The 13,220-nt window shown below is 35.2% G+C and overlaps 1 protein-coding gene across 1 annotated transcript; it reads left to right on the top strand.

Moving 5' to 3' along the window:
• Window positions 1–10,055: 10,055 nt before the first annotated feature.
• LOC149136056 (protein ZBED11-like) lies at window positions 10,056–10,543 on the top strand. Its single transcript, XM_089350064.1, has 2 exons — window positions 10,056–10,247; window positions 10,370–10,543. The coding sequence occupies exons 1-2, from the start codon at window positions 10,056–10,058 to the stop codon at window positions 10,541–10,543; spliced, it is 366 nt and encodes a 121-aa protein (XP_089206190.1).
• The last annotated feature ends 2,677 nt before the right edge of the window (window positions 10,544–13,220 follow it).

Here is a 13,220-nt window from a genome sequence, read left to right as displayed (position 1 = left end):
GGAGAGTTAACTGCTATTTCTAGTGGGTTGTGCAAATGTATAAAGGTTCTTTTGTAAGCTTGAGTAATAGATTTGGTGTGAGTATTAATGCGTTCATGTCCAGTCAGGTAACTAGTGAATGGGTGTACAATTGGTTTTGGTGTACTCAATCAGAAAAGAGATGCATTTGTGGCATCAACAACAGAAAAACTATATGTGTATATTGTATTTTTAATGGGGGGATTCCATGTGAAAGTGAATGATGAGACAAATATTTTTTTACAGGGATCCAAGAGTAAGTTTCAGGTATCAGTGGAATTCACAAAGAACCACAAATTACTCACTTTGGAAGGATATTAGTACTTATATGTGAAGTAGAGCCACATGCAAGCAAGCTTTACTTAAAACATTTTTGTCTGATTTTACAAAAGTAAATTATATTTTTTATATATTTTAGTTTTTAAAGACATATATTTTTAAAATTTCTGCATGACGCTTTCATATCACAGTTCAATTTATAAAATAATACTAAACATGTTGAATAAGTTAAACTCATTAAACACGTATTAGCATTCTATAGCAGGGAAAACTAAAGGGTATCTTATAATAGAGAAATTTAAAAACGAAAATGTATGAAATATAATTAAGAGTATACAAGAGTTAAATAAAAAATGAAAAATAAAGGAAATACTTGTGGAGTTATCTGACATTACTCACAAAAGTTGAGTTGTAAGTTTTTATTGATTATAACCAAAAGTTAAATTTTCTACCCAGTTTTCATGAAGCCAAATAACTCCAGGAATATGTTGATGATGAAATACAGCAAATACATGTACAATCATTAGGTAGATCATTGTATCATGTCATGCTGACTCTAGGAATGTGACCACAACCAATCTATTGTTTGTCAATGACATCTGAGTCATAGAATTCTGTCTGCACATTCTTCTTTATCCATTGCAGTGTAGAGATTATCTTTTAAATAAAATCTAATGTCATGCATAAAAGCTTAAAGTTTCCAGGCAAGGAGGAAGAATATGTAAAAGATTTTCCAAAAAGAAATTGGAAAGGAATGTAAAATATGCAGGAAGGAATTAAGGTATAATTCTAAATGAACAATGACAGAATTTTTTGCTTCTATCTTTCAGTAAAAGTAAATATATAAATATAAAACACTGAATGCAGGAAAAAAGTGAGGCAGAAGTTATATAAAATGTTTTGCACTTCAGTATATTCAGATAAGACATGTAACAGTCTATGTTAAATGTTATAAGATGATAACTAAGAGAGTAATTGACATGTCAGAACAAGTGGCCAGAAACAATTTTACAGATGGGATATTTTTAGATTTAGAAAAGTTGTTCAACCATAAAAGAAGCTCTAAAAACAGGTCTTCACTGTTTGAGAAACAAATGTATGAATTATAATGGAGTCTGTTTTTTTTTTGTTTGTTTATATGTTGTCATTTTGAGTATGTGTGTGTGTTTCCACATTAGTGGTCTTTTAAAAGGACATTAATGTCGGTTACAAAGGTGTGCAGCCTAACAGCATTGGGCTTACAATCATAAGGTCATGATTTCAATCAAGCAGCACATCATGTCCTTGAGCAAGGCACTTTATTTCATAATGCTCCAGTTCATTCAGCTGAATTGAGTACCATCGCAGTACCGGTGGCTCTCTCTCTTCCAGTTATCTCCATCCTCACTATTCCACTGAGTCAAGAGCAAAAGAACCAAGGAAGTGTCATTGTCTGTTCACAACTACACAGGCACCTAAAACAATTAGTGAACACATGGTACATGCTACCAAGTCATCCTCAATTCTGAGTGACAACTTTAATTAGTTTTATGTCAATTAGTAAGTAATTTACTGTCAGAGGTGGCAGTAGAAAAATGCATTCTGCGTGAGCAGTATTTTTTCTATCTTAATCCAACAATCAATTTTCAACTTTTTTTTTTCACCACATAAGGCACCAAAAGTATTAGAATGCATCGTCAGCTTTTTTAAAAAGTTTTCTTTACAGAAAAAAATTACTGGAATTGTTTCAAAACAAGGATGGATACATACATTGCATTTTATCACAAAGGAATTTATACACACACAGTAGTATGTGCATATGTATAGTAGAGCATTAAAAATGCCAAAGTTTTCAAAATATTCTAGCATCTTCCAACTCACACCAAAAATCTGCGGCACATCTGCAGGCCATACATGGCACCCAAAAATGTTGCGGCATAGTGGTTGAAAACATTTGCTCTATGATGAGCAATAACTTTTCTTTTAATTCTTAAAACATTAAAAGAAAAATGGTAAAATAAAAAGCAATGCTGAACACACTACTGAGTTAGATAAAAAAAAAAAAAATGAAATTTTTTTTTAGCTAGAAAGAATAAATGTACCAATATTACATAGAACGTAACTGATGTAGTGAAACTACGTATCGCCATTAGATACAAAACTGCTATCGCCATTACATACAATCTTCTCATTTAAATATAAACAAGTGAGCGTAGTGGAAAACACCAGCCTTGTCATCACGTGACTGATTATTATTTGAAGCGGCAAATTCTTCGAACCTTTCCCGCCAGAACGCAAACTGACCAATCACAGCCCTTAATAAGGTCACGTGATAGTGTTTTCCTACTACCGGCTTGGAGCCCCCTTAACGCCTTAAATAGATCAACTCATACCCAGCAAATTCGTCTCGGTTCAGTTTCTCTTAGAGACTGTTCCGTGTACCACACGACAGCAGCAGCAACAATCAGCCAGCGACCACTTCAACAGCTTCGTCCAGCCAACGATGACCACCACCGCCGCCACATCAGCAACAAGAGTCTACGACTACTATCCAGCAACATCGTCATGACCAACACGATTACTACCAAGCATCATATACATATTATGTATATCATCTTTGATATATAATTTTGTGTTCGACCGTGTGACATGTTTAAATAAAAGGAATCCTCTGTTTTTCCATTCGTCACCATTTCTCCTTTTTGAGTTCGCACGGTCGTTCCTTACACTGAGGAATAAGTTTTAAAGAGTGGTTCCAGAGAGAGAAATTGAAGTAAATAGACTATTGAAGATTCATGGCAAAGATTTAAGAGTAAAAGCTACTAAAAGACAACTAAGGAAGGGACTGATTGACTGTCGAAGGTAAAGGAAGATGAGAAAGTGTGTCAAAGAGGAAGTCTGGGAAACTGAAACAGGAAAAAAAGGGAGACTGGTGGAGATGAGAGGAGATACTGAAAGAGAAAGGAAGTAAGGCAGAGTATTGCCATTAGAGAAGACAGGGGGGGGGGGAAAGAAGGGAGAGAGATGCTTACTAAAAGAGAGGAATAACAGAGAGAGAAAACAGGAAACTTTGTGAAAGGGAGATATGCTGAAAGAGGGTCTAATTGATTAGAAGTTTAATATGTTGAACATTTAGTTAGACTAGGCAGGTGACAGAAAGTCTGAATAAACAGTGAAACTATGAAAAATATGGGTGGGGAAATTTCTCATGAACAGACTGGTGATACAAAATAACTGAAAAAAAAATCTTGAAAAACGAATGCAAGGAGAGGAAGCAAGGAAGAGAGAGAAAATGGGTGGTGGAAAGAAAAGTTAAAATAAAAGAGTGCAAACAATAAAAGAAAACAGGACAAACTGGATAAAACGATAGATAGATAGATACGTAGTGTACAATACTGAAAGAGGATAATTGCTGCATGATTCATAAACTAAATAAGGAGTCAAAGAGAGAACCTCTATGAAGTTACACAACATGCTAGAAATAGCATCCAAAATCTGTCTCAAGTTACACCCTGACATCTTTAAAAAAAAAAGTTACTGGGCAATGCAGTCCTTGATAAACAGATTGGATAATAACGGTTGAACTTTGTTTTGGGGTTTTATTAATCAAAGCTGACCTGTACCTAAACAACTAAAAAGTGAGTGAACATATTTAACCAAGATGTTTTAATAATAGGCCTGGAGTTTTATTCAGCTATGAAATGATGAGATGAAACCCTCTCTCACCCCAGCTAACAAAATGAATATGACGAAAACAAGAGTGACATCTTAAAATTCTTAGAGGGGGATATTAGTCGATTAAATATGTTACTACTTGACTTTGACTCCCCCAGATTAAAAAGAATCATTGATAGTACAAATAAATATAGAAAATATTATAATTGAAGTACTGAGACAGTGAGTGGCTAATCATCCACTTATTCACATATGGGTGACAGATAAACATCCATTTAGCATTGTTGTGTAAATAAACCTAGGAGTTAAACTACAAAGATCTCCTTGCATAGTGAACTCAAGAACAGGTCGACTAGTTTCATTTGATTATTGCTAGCTTATCAACAATGTCTACTCAAGTCCTAGAGTAACATGTAAAAAATGCTATGAGTAACAGACACTGAATTTACAAATTTATGTATCAGTATATTTATTGATTGTATTAAATAACAACTGGGACAGTGTGTGTGTGTGTGTGTGTGCACACGCATGTACAGATGAAAAAGTTCACATATGTATGGTTGATAAGCATACATTCATCCTCTCTCTGTATACACAGAGACTGTGAACAGCAGTAATCTTTCGAAACTAGTCGAACTGTTCTTGGGTTCCATCTGCAGAGCTAATCTTGTGGCTTACCTACAATGTCTATTTATAAGGCAAGTATGTTTAATAAATGTCCATTCCTGAATATATTCACAGATTATCCAACCCACACACATTATTTTATTTTATAAATGCTGCCTCATGGCTGGCAACATTGGGTACTATGTTTGACAACATTGATTCCAACTTTACGTTCAGAGTTCAAATTCTGTTGAGGTCTACTTTGCCTTTCATCGTTTCAATGTCAATAAAACAAGTACCACATCAGCCTGAAGTTGATGTAATCAACTAGCCACCTCTCCACAAATTTCAGCCCTTGTGCCTATAGTAGAGAGAAAAAGATTATATATGCCGCCAATGAATGTATTGATGTGCAAGCAAATAAAATCAGTGCCTGTTACTAAAGAATTTTGAATAAATTGTTCTAAGCTGCTTTCTCTTTCTCTCAATGCACAAAACAAGTTTGGTAAGCATCAACATACAAAACTCTGGGTCCTTGAGTCATTTTGTAACTTCTTCAGATTAAATACTATATATAAAGTTTTTGTAAAGAATTCTTGATACGGTTAGAATATTTGAGGAAAGATTTTCCTAAATTAAAAATTATTAATTATATTTTTAAAATCTTTAAAAAAACAGAACAATATGAACCTTTGGGAGGAAGTTTTCGTACTGTGATAATCACTTTTGCTGTTTACAGCTTCTCAAACACACGTAAAGGAGTAATCCATATACAGAAATTGTGTTTAGAAGTGGTACTGACTATTTCTGGTTTAGTTTCAGATTTAGAATGCTTTTAAAGTTTTTTTTGTTTTTCTCCTTTGGTAGTTAATCCTTTCCTTCAGTCAACACTACTACTTCAGTAATTAATCCTTTCCTTCAATCAACACTACTACTAAAAACAACTTCCTCTGTACAAATTACCCCAATGGATTTTATTTGTTGATACCACTTGACTGCTGATGTTGGGAGTTGGCTGTTATTTCTAACATTGGAGATTAACAGTTATGTCTGTTTGCTGTATCGTCTCTGCTACATCCCAAAGCTCTCTAGGTCATGTCGTGTGTGTGTGTCATTTCATAAACTGAATGGCTCAAAAGGAACATGCCAAAAGTTGATATGGTCACTGCAGCCTATTCCACATGAAGTCAAGATTGGCTAAATTTGTTGATCTTAGTTCCTTAATGGAATATTGGGCAACAAGTTGCCTCCATTGAGTGTCATCTGCTGCAGCTGTTTTTGGATCAGTCTAGATCAATTACAGTTCCTGCAAGTCTTCACAGAGAGTACTGCACCAGTTTTGGGGCAGTCTTCCTCTCTCTCTCATTTGCTCCCAGCTGGTGTCCATGTCAATGCAGTGTGTGGAAGCCTCTATTCTACTTGCTGTGTTATATGTCTGATTCACTTCTTGACAACATCTGATAGGTAGTCTAGCCCTGACCACCACAATGTCTTCCTCATTGGTGATGTAGTCCCTCCATGCTTTTCTAAGTATAACACGAATGCATCACCTATGGAAGACATCCAGTTTGCTAATGATGCTAGCTGTGCTCTTCCACGCCCTGCATGAATAGATAGCAACAGGCACTACAATCAACATGTAGAGATGGATTTTCACATCTTTGGTGATAGAATTATTGGACTACACTGGGTGAAGTCATTTGAATACACCTGATGCTTGTCCAATACAGACTTGTATGTCAACTTTCATGTCACCATCATTGCGGATAGTGCTTCCTAAACATTTGAAATTTGCTTTAATTTTCCAGACTATTGTTTCCAACAGTTAGTGGAGGATTTATTGGCATATCAATGGTCATTGTCTTCTCACAGCTTATGCGCAGGCCCACCTTAAATGCATTACTGTTGAGGTTATTGGTTAGTTGTTGCAATCCTTCAGGTGTGTAACTAACAACTGCAATGTCATTTACATAATCCAAGTCACATAACCTCCCTTCACTCCATCTAATCACTGCCTTCCTCATGACAAAGTTGATAACAATAAGATTTGTTGATCATGTGGTAATATTCTTTCCAGGAAAAGCCACGATTTGTCAAATTCACTAACCATGTGAGCAACATTCCAGCGAATCATGACATTCAGGTAATTGTTGAATATTCTCACTACACTCCACAAGTGTGTTTGAAAAGTCGTAAACAACGAAAGTGCTTAAAGCAATAAGAAAACTTCCTTTCAAAAGATTCATATCAATCTGGTGTCTTACGATATTTTTTTATATAAACCATAATTTTTAACATAAGAAAATCTTCATGGAATGAAGTCGAAGCTAGTCGAGCTGTTTTCTGATTCATTTTACTGAGAATCCTGTTGTATAAACAAGTCTTCAATGCTGAATGTATACCTATTAAACGGGCGTATGTAAACTAATTCACGATGTATCCAAGTAAACAGAAATAAAATGTGAGTGACATCCGTGAGATACTGAGGCCTGTTTATAATCGAAGGGTATCTTAGTCATGATCATCCAAACTATTTTTTTTTATGCACAATGTAGCCCCCTACCTACATTATCCAAATATCTTTTATTTTTGGTGTGGAAGGCTGTATCAAGATCTACATAAAAAAATTATTGAGGAAGAACTGTCAGCTACTTCTAGTGATCATACAATGGCTTAGATTCCTTCATTAGTTCGTTGCTACACAAGTTGTTGCGTTTAGCTCAAGCAATCGGCGCTCCCCCCCACACATTCACACACCTGGGGGTGCGCCAGATCCACCAAGCAGTCTAGACCGAGCATACCTATGATTAAAAACATTTCAGCAGTCACCATACAGTTTTTTGTTTAGTGGGAAAGCGTGGGGACTACATTGTCCAACATGTCCTTCATTTAAACAGTAGTGAGATCTGAAAGAGATTTGGCTACTGGTTTTAACAGGTCAAGTGACCATGTAACAGCTCCCTCACTGTCACAGAGCTCTCCCAATTATCGAAATGAAACTTAGAATTTAATGGTGTTAAGACATGGTTGAAATTACCGAAATACGACAATTTTTTTACATGAAATAACTTCGAATACAAAAATTTTTATCTGTTCTATAACACAAAATATACAAGTATACGAAGTTTGAAAGTGTTTCGGTACCAAAAACACTACATAAAACATTAATGAAAAGTGTTACCCGTCAAATCAGAAAGATCCTGAAAATTAATTTGAAGAAATAATTTTAAAAATATATTTAGTTGTTTATGCTTTGAGTTCACTTTTCATCCCTCTGAGACGATAGAAAAAAGTGATGTCACTCAAATTCCAAGTTGGTTGGATCGATAAACTCCTCTCCAAATTGTGTGATCTTGTGGTTTAAAAAAATAAAATCAATACTTAAAAACTCAAACTTTCCAAAAAGTAAAAACCCCTACATGCATTTCTCAAGCCTATTAATGAAATACTAATTAGAAATTTACTGCCAGATGAGTGTCATCCTTGTTATGAAAGTTAAAATGTAATTGTGGGTTATAAAATATATAAAACTGTGACGATACAAAATAAATGTCTTTTCCTTTATGTCAGGAAATGTTTATGTAGTTAATAATATTTTTGTTAAGTAAAGTATTAGATTCTTTTCTTATATAATTTTTAAAAGTAATATCAAAGTTATATCATTGACTGAACATCACCACCACAAAGCAGACGCTTTCAATTTATATTTAATTACATGTTTCTTCACAAAAGCTGATCGATATCTGTATGTGTGTAAGGAAGTTTTATATCCACTTACCTCATAAACGCTTTTCGGAAAGCTATAAACACCACATCTACCATATTTGCTCTGAAACTAATGAAGTTTAATTTTGCCGCCGGCAGATAATACTTGAGACAAAAGAAAAAGAAAACCTAGCAGGTATCGTTTGTTGAAATACATTGAATATTGCTTGTGACTTCATAAAAAAATATATATTCTACCCATATAAAAAAGAAAGTGTTGGAAATATGTATGTTAATTTTTGTAATAGTAATTGCTGATAAATGTGAGAAGTAACATTTCGTTCTTCTTACCTTAAAAATTACACCTGTTTCAATTTTGCGCCATTCGTTGTGAATGGTGATTTAACACAGTGATTCCCAACATGGTCCCTGGAGCCCACCGGTGGTCCCCAGAGAATTCGTAGCCTTAAAAAAATTGAAGCCATTTCAAATCTAAATATTGTTTGATAATAAAGACACTGTTAGTTAATGATAATTTATGAAGACAGAATAATAATAAGAAAACAAAATTCAATAATTATTCCGTAAGAATCAATAATGTATAATATATAATTCACAGAATTTTGTTGATCCCGTTAGTGGGGTATGTACGAATAGCGTAGAGGCATTTTGGTCACGAATAAAACGTAGGCTGAAATATAAAAGTGGATCATGCGGTAACATGAAATGGTCACATATTGATGAGGCAATGTACCACGATTATTACGATATGAAGTGGGAGAACTTTCAAACATTTATTAAGCACATAGCCGAAATATATCCACAGTCATTTCAGAAAGGTAAAGGTTACAGTTTTTTTAATTTGCTTTCTATTTTTTTTTTTTATTTTGTATTTTTCGTTTTCGAATATATGTTCTCTGGTAAAAAGCGTGAAACTCGCAGTTCAACTTTCTGAGTAAATGCAGGATTTGCATTGTCCGCGTTTAGCTGTTATTTCTAGCATATCAAGTTTCGTGGTGGGGACTCCACATGTGATCCTTTTTCTGTTTCAATATAAATTGAAGCCGTTCATTTTCACATCTAAGTTGCGAGAAGGCTACTCGTACGACCTGGACATGTAGAACACAATGTCAAAAATGAACCCCGCCCCCGTGTGTGTGTGGGGGGGGGGGGGGGGGGGGTTGTATCTAAAAAATTTTTTTTAGGGGGAATCGCATGACCGGGACATATAGAACACATTATCGAAAACGAAAATCGCCTAACTTAAAAAATAAAAAAGTTACAGCCATTTTCCCTCAGTGTCTAATTCCTATGTCCACCAATAATACATTACAGTGGAGGCGCAATGGCCCAGTGGTTAGAGCAGCGGACTCGCGGTCATAGGATCGCGGTTTCGATTCCCAGACCGGGCGTTGTGAGTGTTTATTGAGCTAAAGCTCCACGACGCTCCGGCAGGGGATGGTGACGAACCCTGCTGTACTCTTTCACCACTTTCTCTCACTGTATTTCAAAGGGCCAGCCTTGTCACACTGGGTACACGTGTCTGTGGAGTGCTCAGCCACTTGCACGTTAATTTCACGAGCAGGCTGTTCAGTCGATCGATTTAACTGGAACCCTCGACGTCGTAAGCGACGGAGTGCCAACACACAATATATTACAATCAAGAATTACATTATTTACATTTTACAATCACAACAGTTTCATAATAAATTTGATATTAATAGATCACTACACAATATTTTATAGGAATACAAGTATTTATTATTTTTATTTTTTTAAGATCAGTTGTAATAATGTCTGTAACAACTGCTGCTAAAAAGGTTAAACTGAGGAACGACAAAGAGGATTTTATCATGTTTGGGTTTGTATCTGTAGACTCAAAACCTATGTGTCTTGAATGTGATGCCATCATGACAAATCATTCCTTGAAGAAAGTTATGCTGGAACAGCATCAGAAATTAAGGCATCCATCATCTGTTGGTAAAGTAATGGAATATTTTGAGAATAAAAAGAAAATACAGCCAATCAAACTATCCGACTAAAAAAACAAATACAGAAAAAGTAGACACTCAAACCAAGTTATTTGATCTCTGAAATTATTGCCAAGGTTACAGCACCTCAGATTTATGGTGAGAAACTTGTCAAGCCTTTTATGATAGCTTGTGCAAATGAGGTTTTGGGAAAAGATGCTGCATCTACTCCATTTTCAAATAACACAATTACAAGAAGACAGGATGAAATGTCTAATTTTGTTGAGGAGAAGATTGTGGAAATTCTCTAAAAGACAAATTTTTCTATCCAGGTTAATGATAGCATAATTCATAATCAAGCTATCCTTCTGGTCTATGTCAGATTCTCATTAAAAGTTTGTCTGAAACAACTAATGGAGAAGATATATTCAATGAAGTAATGCTGTATTTTAATGATAAAAATATTTCATTGACTAATTTGATCAACATTGCATCAGATGGAGCTGCAACCATGACTGGAAAAGTGAAAGGTTTTGTTTCTAGAATGAAATCAGTTGCTCCTCACATTCTTTATATCCACAGACAGCATTTGGTTGCTAAGAATATTGGAGGATACATGGAAGAAGCACTCAACACTGCCATACATGCAATTAACTTTGTCAAATCAAACTCAGTGAATAATAGATTTTTTATGCAATTCTGTGAAGATGAATATTTTCAATTTCGTATGTGTATTTCGTGTGCAAGATTCTTCATGTGGATACGTGTGTTGAAAGAAATACGATTAAACCTTGGGAGAGGCATTATGCCGGTAATAAACACACGCACTGGTTCAGTCCTTTATTAATTTATAAACAGTATTTAGTTTTTCTTTTTGTTAAATCATTTCATTGCACTCTTGTAATCTCTTCAGTAACTTGTCTCTCCACTTCCATTTATTCTATTTTGATGTATGATTTAGCGTTGTTTTGAAATTGTCCGGCATGTGAGTGTGTGCACGTTCGTATGTGTGCACTCACGTATGTGTTCGTGCTTATATGTAAGCATGTGCGTCCATATGTGTGTTTGTTAAATTTCGTTCATATCAGATAAGATAGAGACTTTGGCCTTGGTTTTGGTTCCTTTCTGTTAGTTTCTGTTTTCTTCGCAAATGCATCTTTTTTATTTACGTTTACGTTCTGTATTTTATGTGTGAACAACGTCTGCAACCATGGGTAATTGTAAGGCTTTTATCTACGTGTAATTGCTATTCAAAATTGGTCGTGTTTCCGTTATGAGGACTGACTCTTGTATTTGCCGTAACTATGCGTCACCGGGGTGTCTAGACAGGATTTCTATGCTAATCCCGTCCATGCTGGTATAGCACCGAGGTTTGTTTGTGATTCTTATAGTCCCACCAATGTTCATTTACACGCTCAGCCAAACTTCTCGCTTATGTATGCCGTGTATTCCGTTTTTACAATCACCATCCACACAGGTTATTTTGTAAGCCACATTTCTGGCTTTGCAGTTGATATCAGGACTATATTTGTACACAATGCAATTCTCTTCTATACACTTTGTCTTTTTAAAGGGGTATGTTTTGCATATTATCGATCTAATGGATCTCCCTGGTTTTTGAGGATTTTTCTAAATCTGCGGGCTAGTTCTCCGTGTGGTGTGGCGTCTATAAACATTACTCCTTGGAACTTGTCGGTATTGTACCACGTGTTCTTTCTCTTTGTTTTGTCACTAATTCTTTGTAGTCGATTCCACTGTTTATTACGGTACCTAGGTTGTGTTCCATCTGTATCTTTGACAACAATCTCCTCAAATTTCTTGCTAGCTCCTCTGTATACTCGGATCCTATCTTTCTGGCTGTATCTCGAAAACTGCATGCGATGCATGAAGTCTTGTATATGTCTTTGTCTCTCCCAGGGACTGCACAGGGGTGGATATGTTTTTCATTATTCTGACTAAATCGGCTATTAATATATTAATTTTGATATCTTGCGTTTATCTTTGTTTACTAAAATAAATTTTAAATTTTATCTTTTGTTTGCTAAAATAAAATTTAAAGTGTAAATAGACTATTTTGTCATTTCATAAGTATTTTAGTATGAAAATAGAACAGCATAGAGTAAAAGTAAAAGTGGTCCCTAGAAAGTTTTTCAAGTAAAAAATGGTCCCTGGTCTGAAAAAGGTTGGGAACCACTGTTTTAACAGACGATCTTTGAACTCTGCACTATAATCACCTGTCATCTGATAACTGGATTTTCTACTGTTTACAAGGGGGAGACACAGAAAATGTGTCAAGGCTGACAGGAAGTGGTGCTGCTTCCTAGGGCTAAATAGCAGTAGTATTATTCCCTACATAGGACTGTCACATTAAGTTGACAGCATACAACTACTTTATCGTATCACTACTGCATAAATCTCTCTGAGAGATTTAGAAATGTATTATTTCTATTATTCAGTTTGTTTCTTTTTAAAAAAATTTTCAGTAGAAAATGCAGCGTTGTATACCCTAATATATCACTCCTAAATATCATTATTTACATGCAATTTGAAATATAATTATTGAAAAATATATGCATGTATTCCATCAAAGTCTCGTCTGTAAGGCTACTAAAAAAGGTGACAGGACTAACGAAGAGAAAACTACACAAAATATATACAACAATAAACCCACATCATGCTAAATACTGATTTATCTGAGGTAATAATCTTTTCTGCTATAGGGACAAGGCCTGAAATTTTGGCAGAGGGGACTACATCGACTCCAGTGTTCAACTGGTACTTTATTTATCGACCCCGAAAGGATGAAAGGCAATTTGAACTCAGAATATAAACATGGACAATATACCGCTAAGCATTTTGCCCAGCATGCAAATGATTCTACCAGCGTGGTGCTTTCTCTCAGGTAATAATGACTTACGCTTTCTTTCGCTCCAGAGATTGAAATTCAAAGCGATACTTAATGCTTGACGGGAGAAAATAATGTACTCT

The sequence above is a fragment of the Octopus bimaculoides genome, chromosome 4 (assembly GCF_046866305.1).
Source record: "Octopus bimaculoides isolate indiv1 chromosome 4, ASM4686630v1, whole genome shotgun sequence".
In the NCBI taxonomy this organism is placed as follows: Eukaryota; Metazoa; Mollusca; class Cephalopoda; order Octopoda; family Octopodidae; genus Octopus; species Octopus bimaculoides.
Note: the sequence above shows the minus strand (reverse complement) of the source record. Positions and strands in the feature narration are given on the sequence as shown.

Bases quoted from the DNA above. Each gene is read 5' to 3' on its own strand.
- LOC149136056 (XM_089350064.1), top strand. From the start codon at position 10,056: ATGTCTGTAACAACTGCTGCTAAAAAGGTTAAACTGAGGAACGACAAA. The intron at 10,248-10,369 runs GTAATGGAATAT...ATTATTGCCAAG, and splicing joins ATCCATCATCTGTTGGTAAA to GTTACAGCACCTCAGATTTA.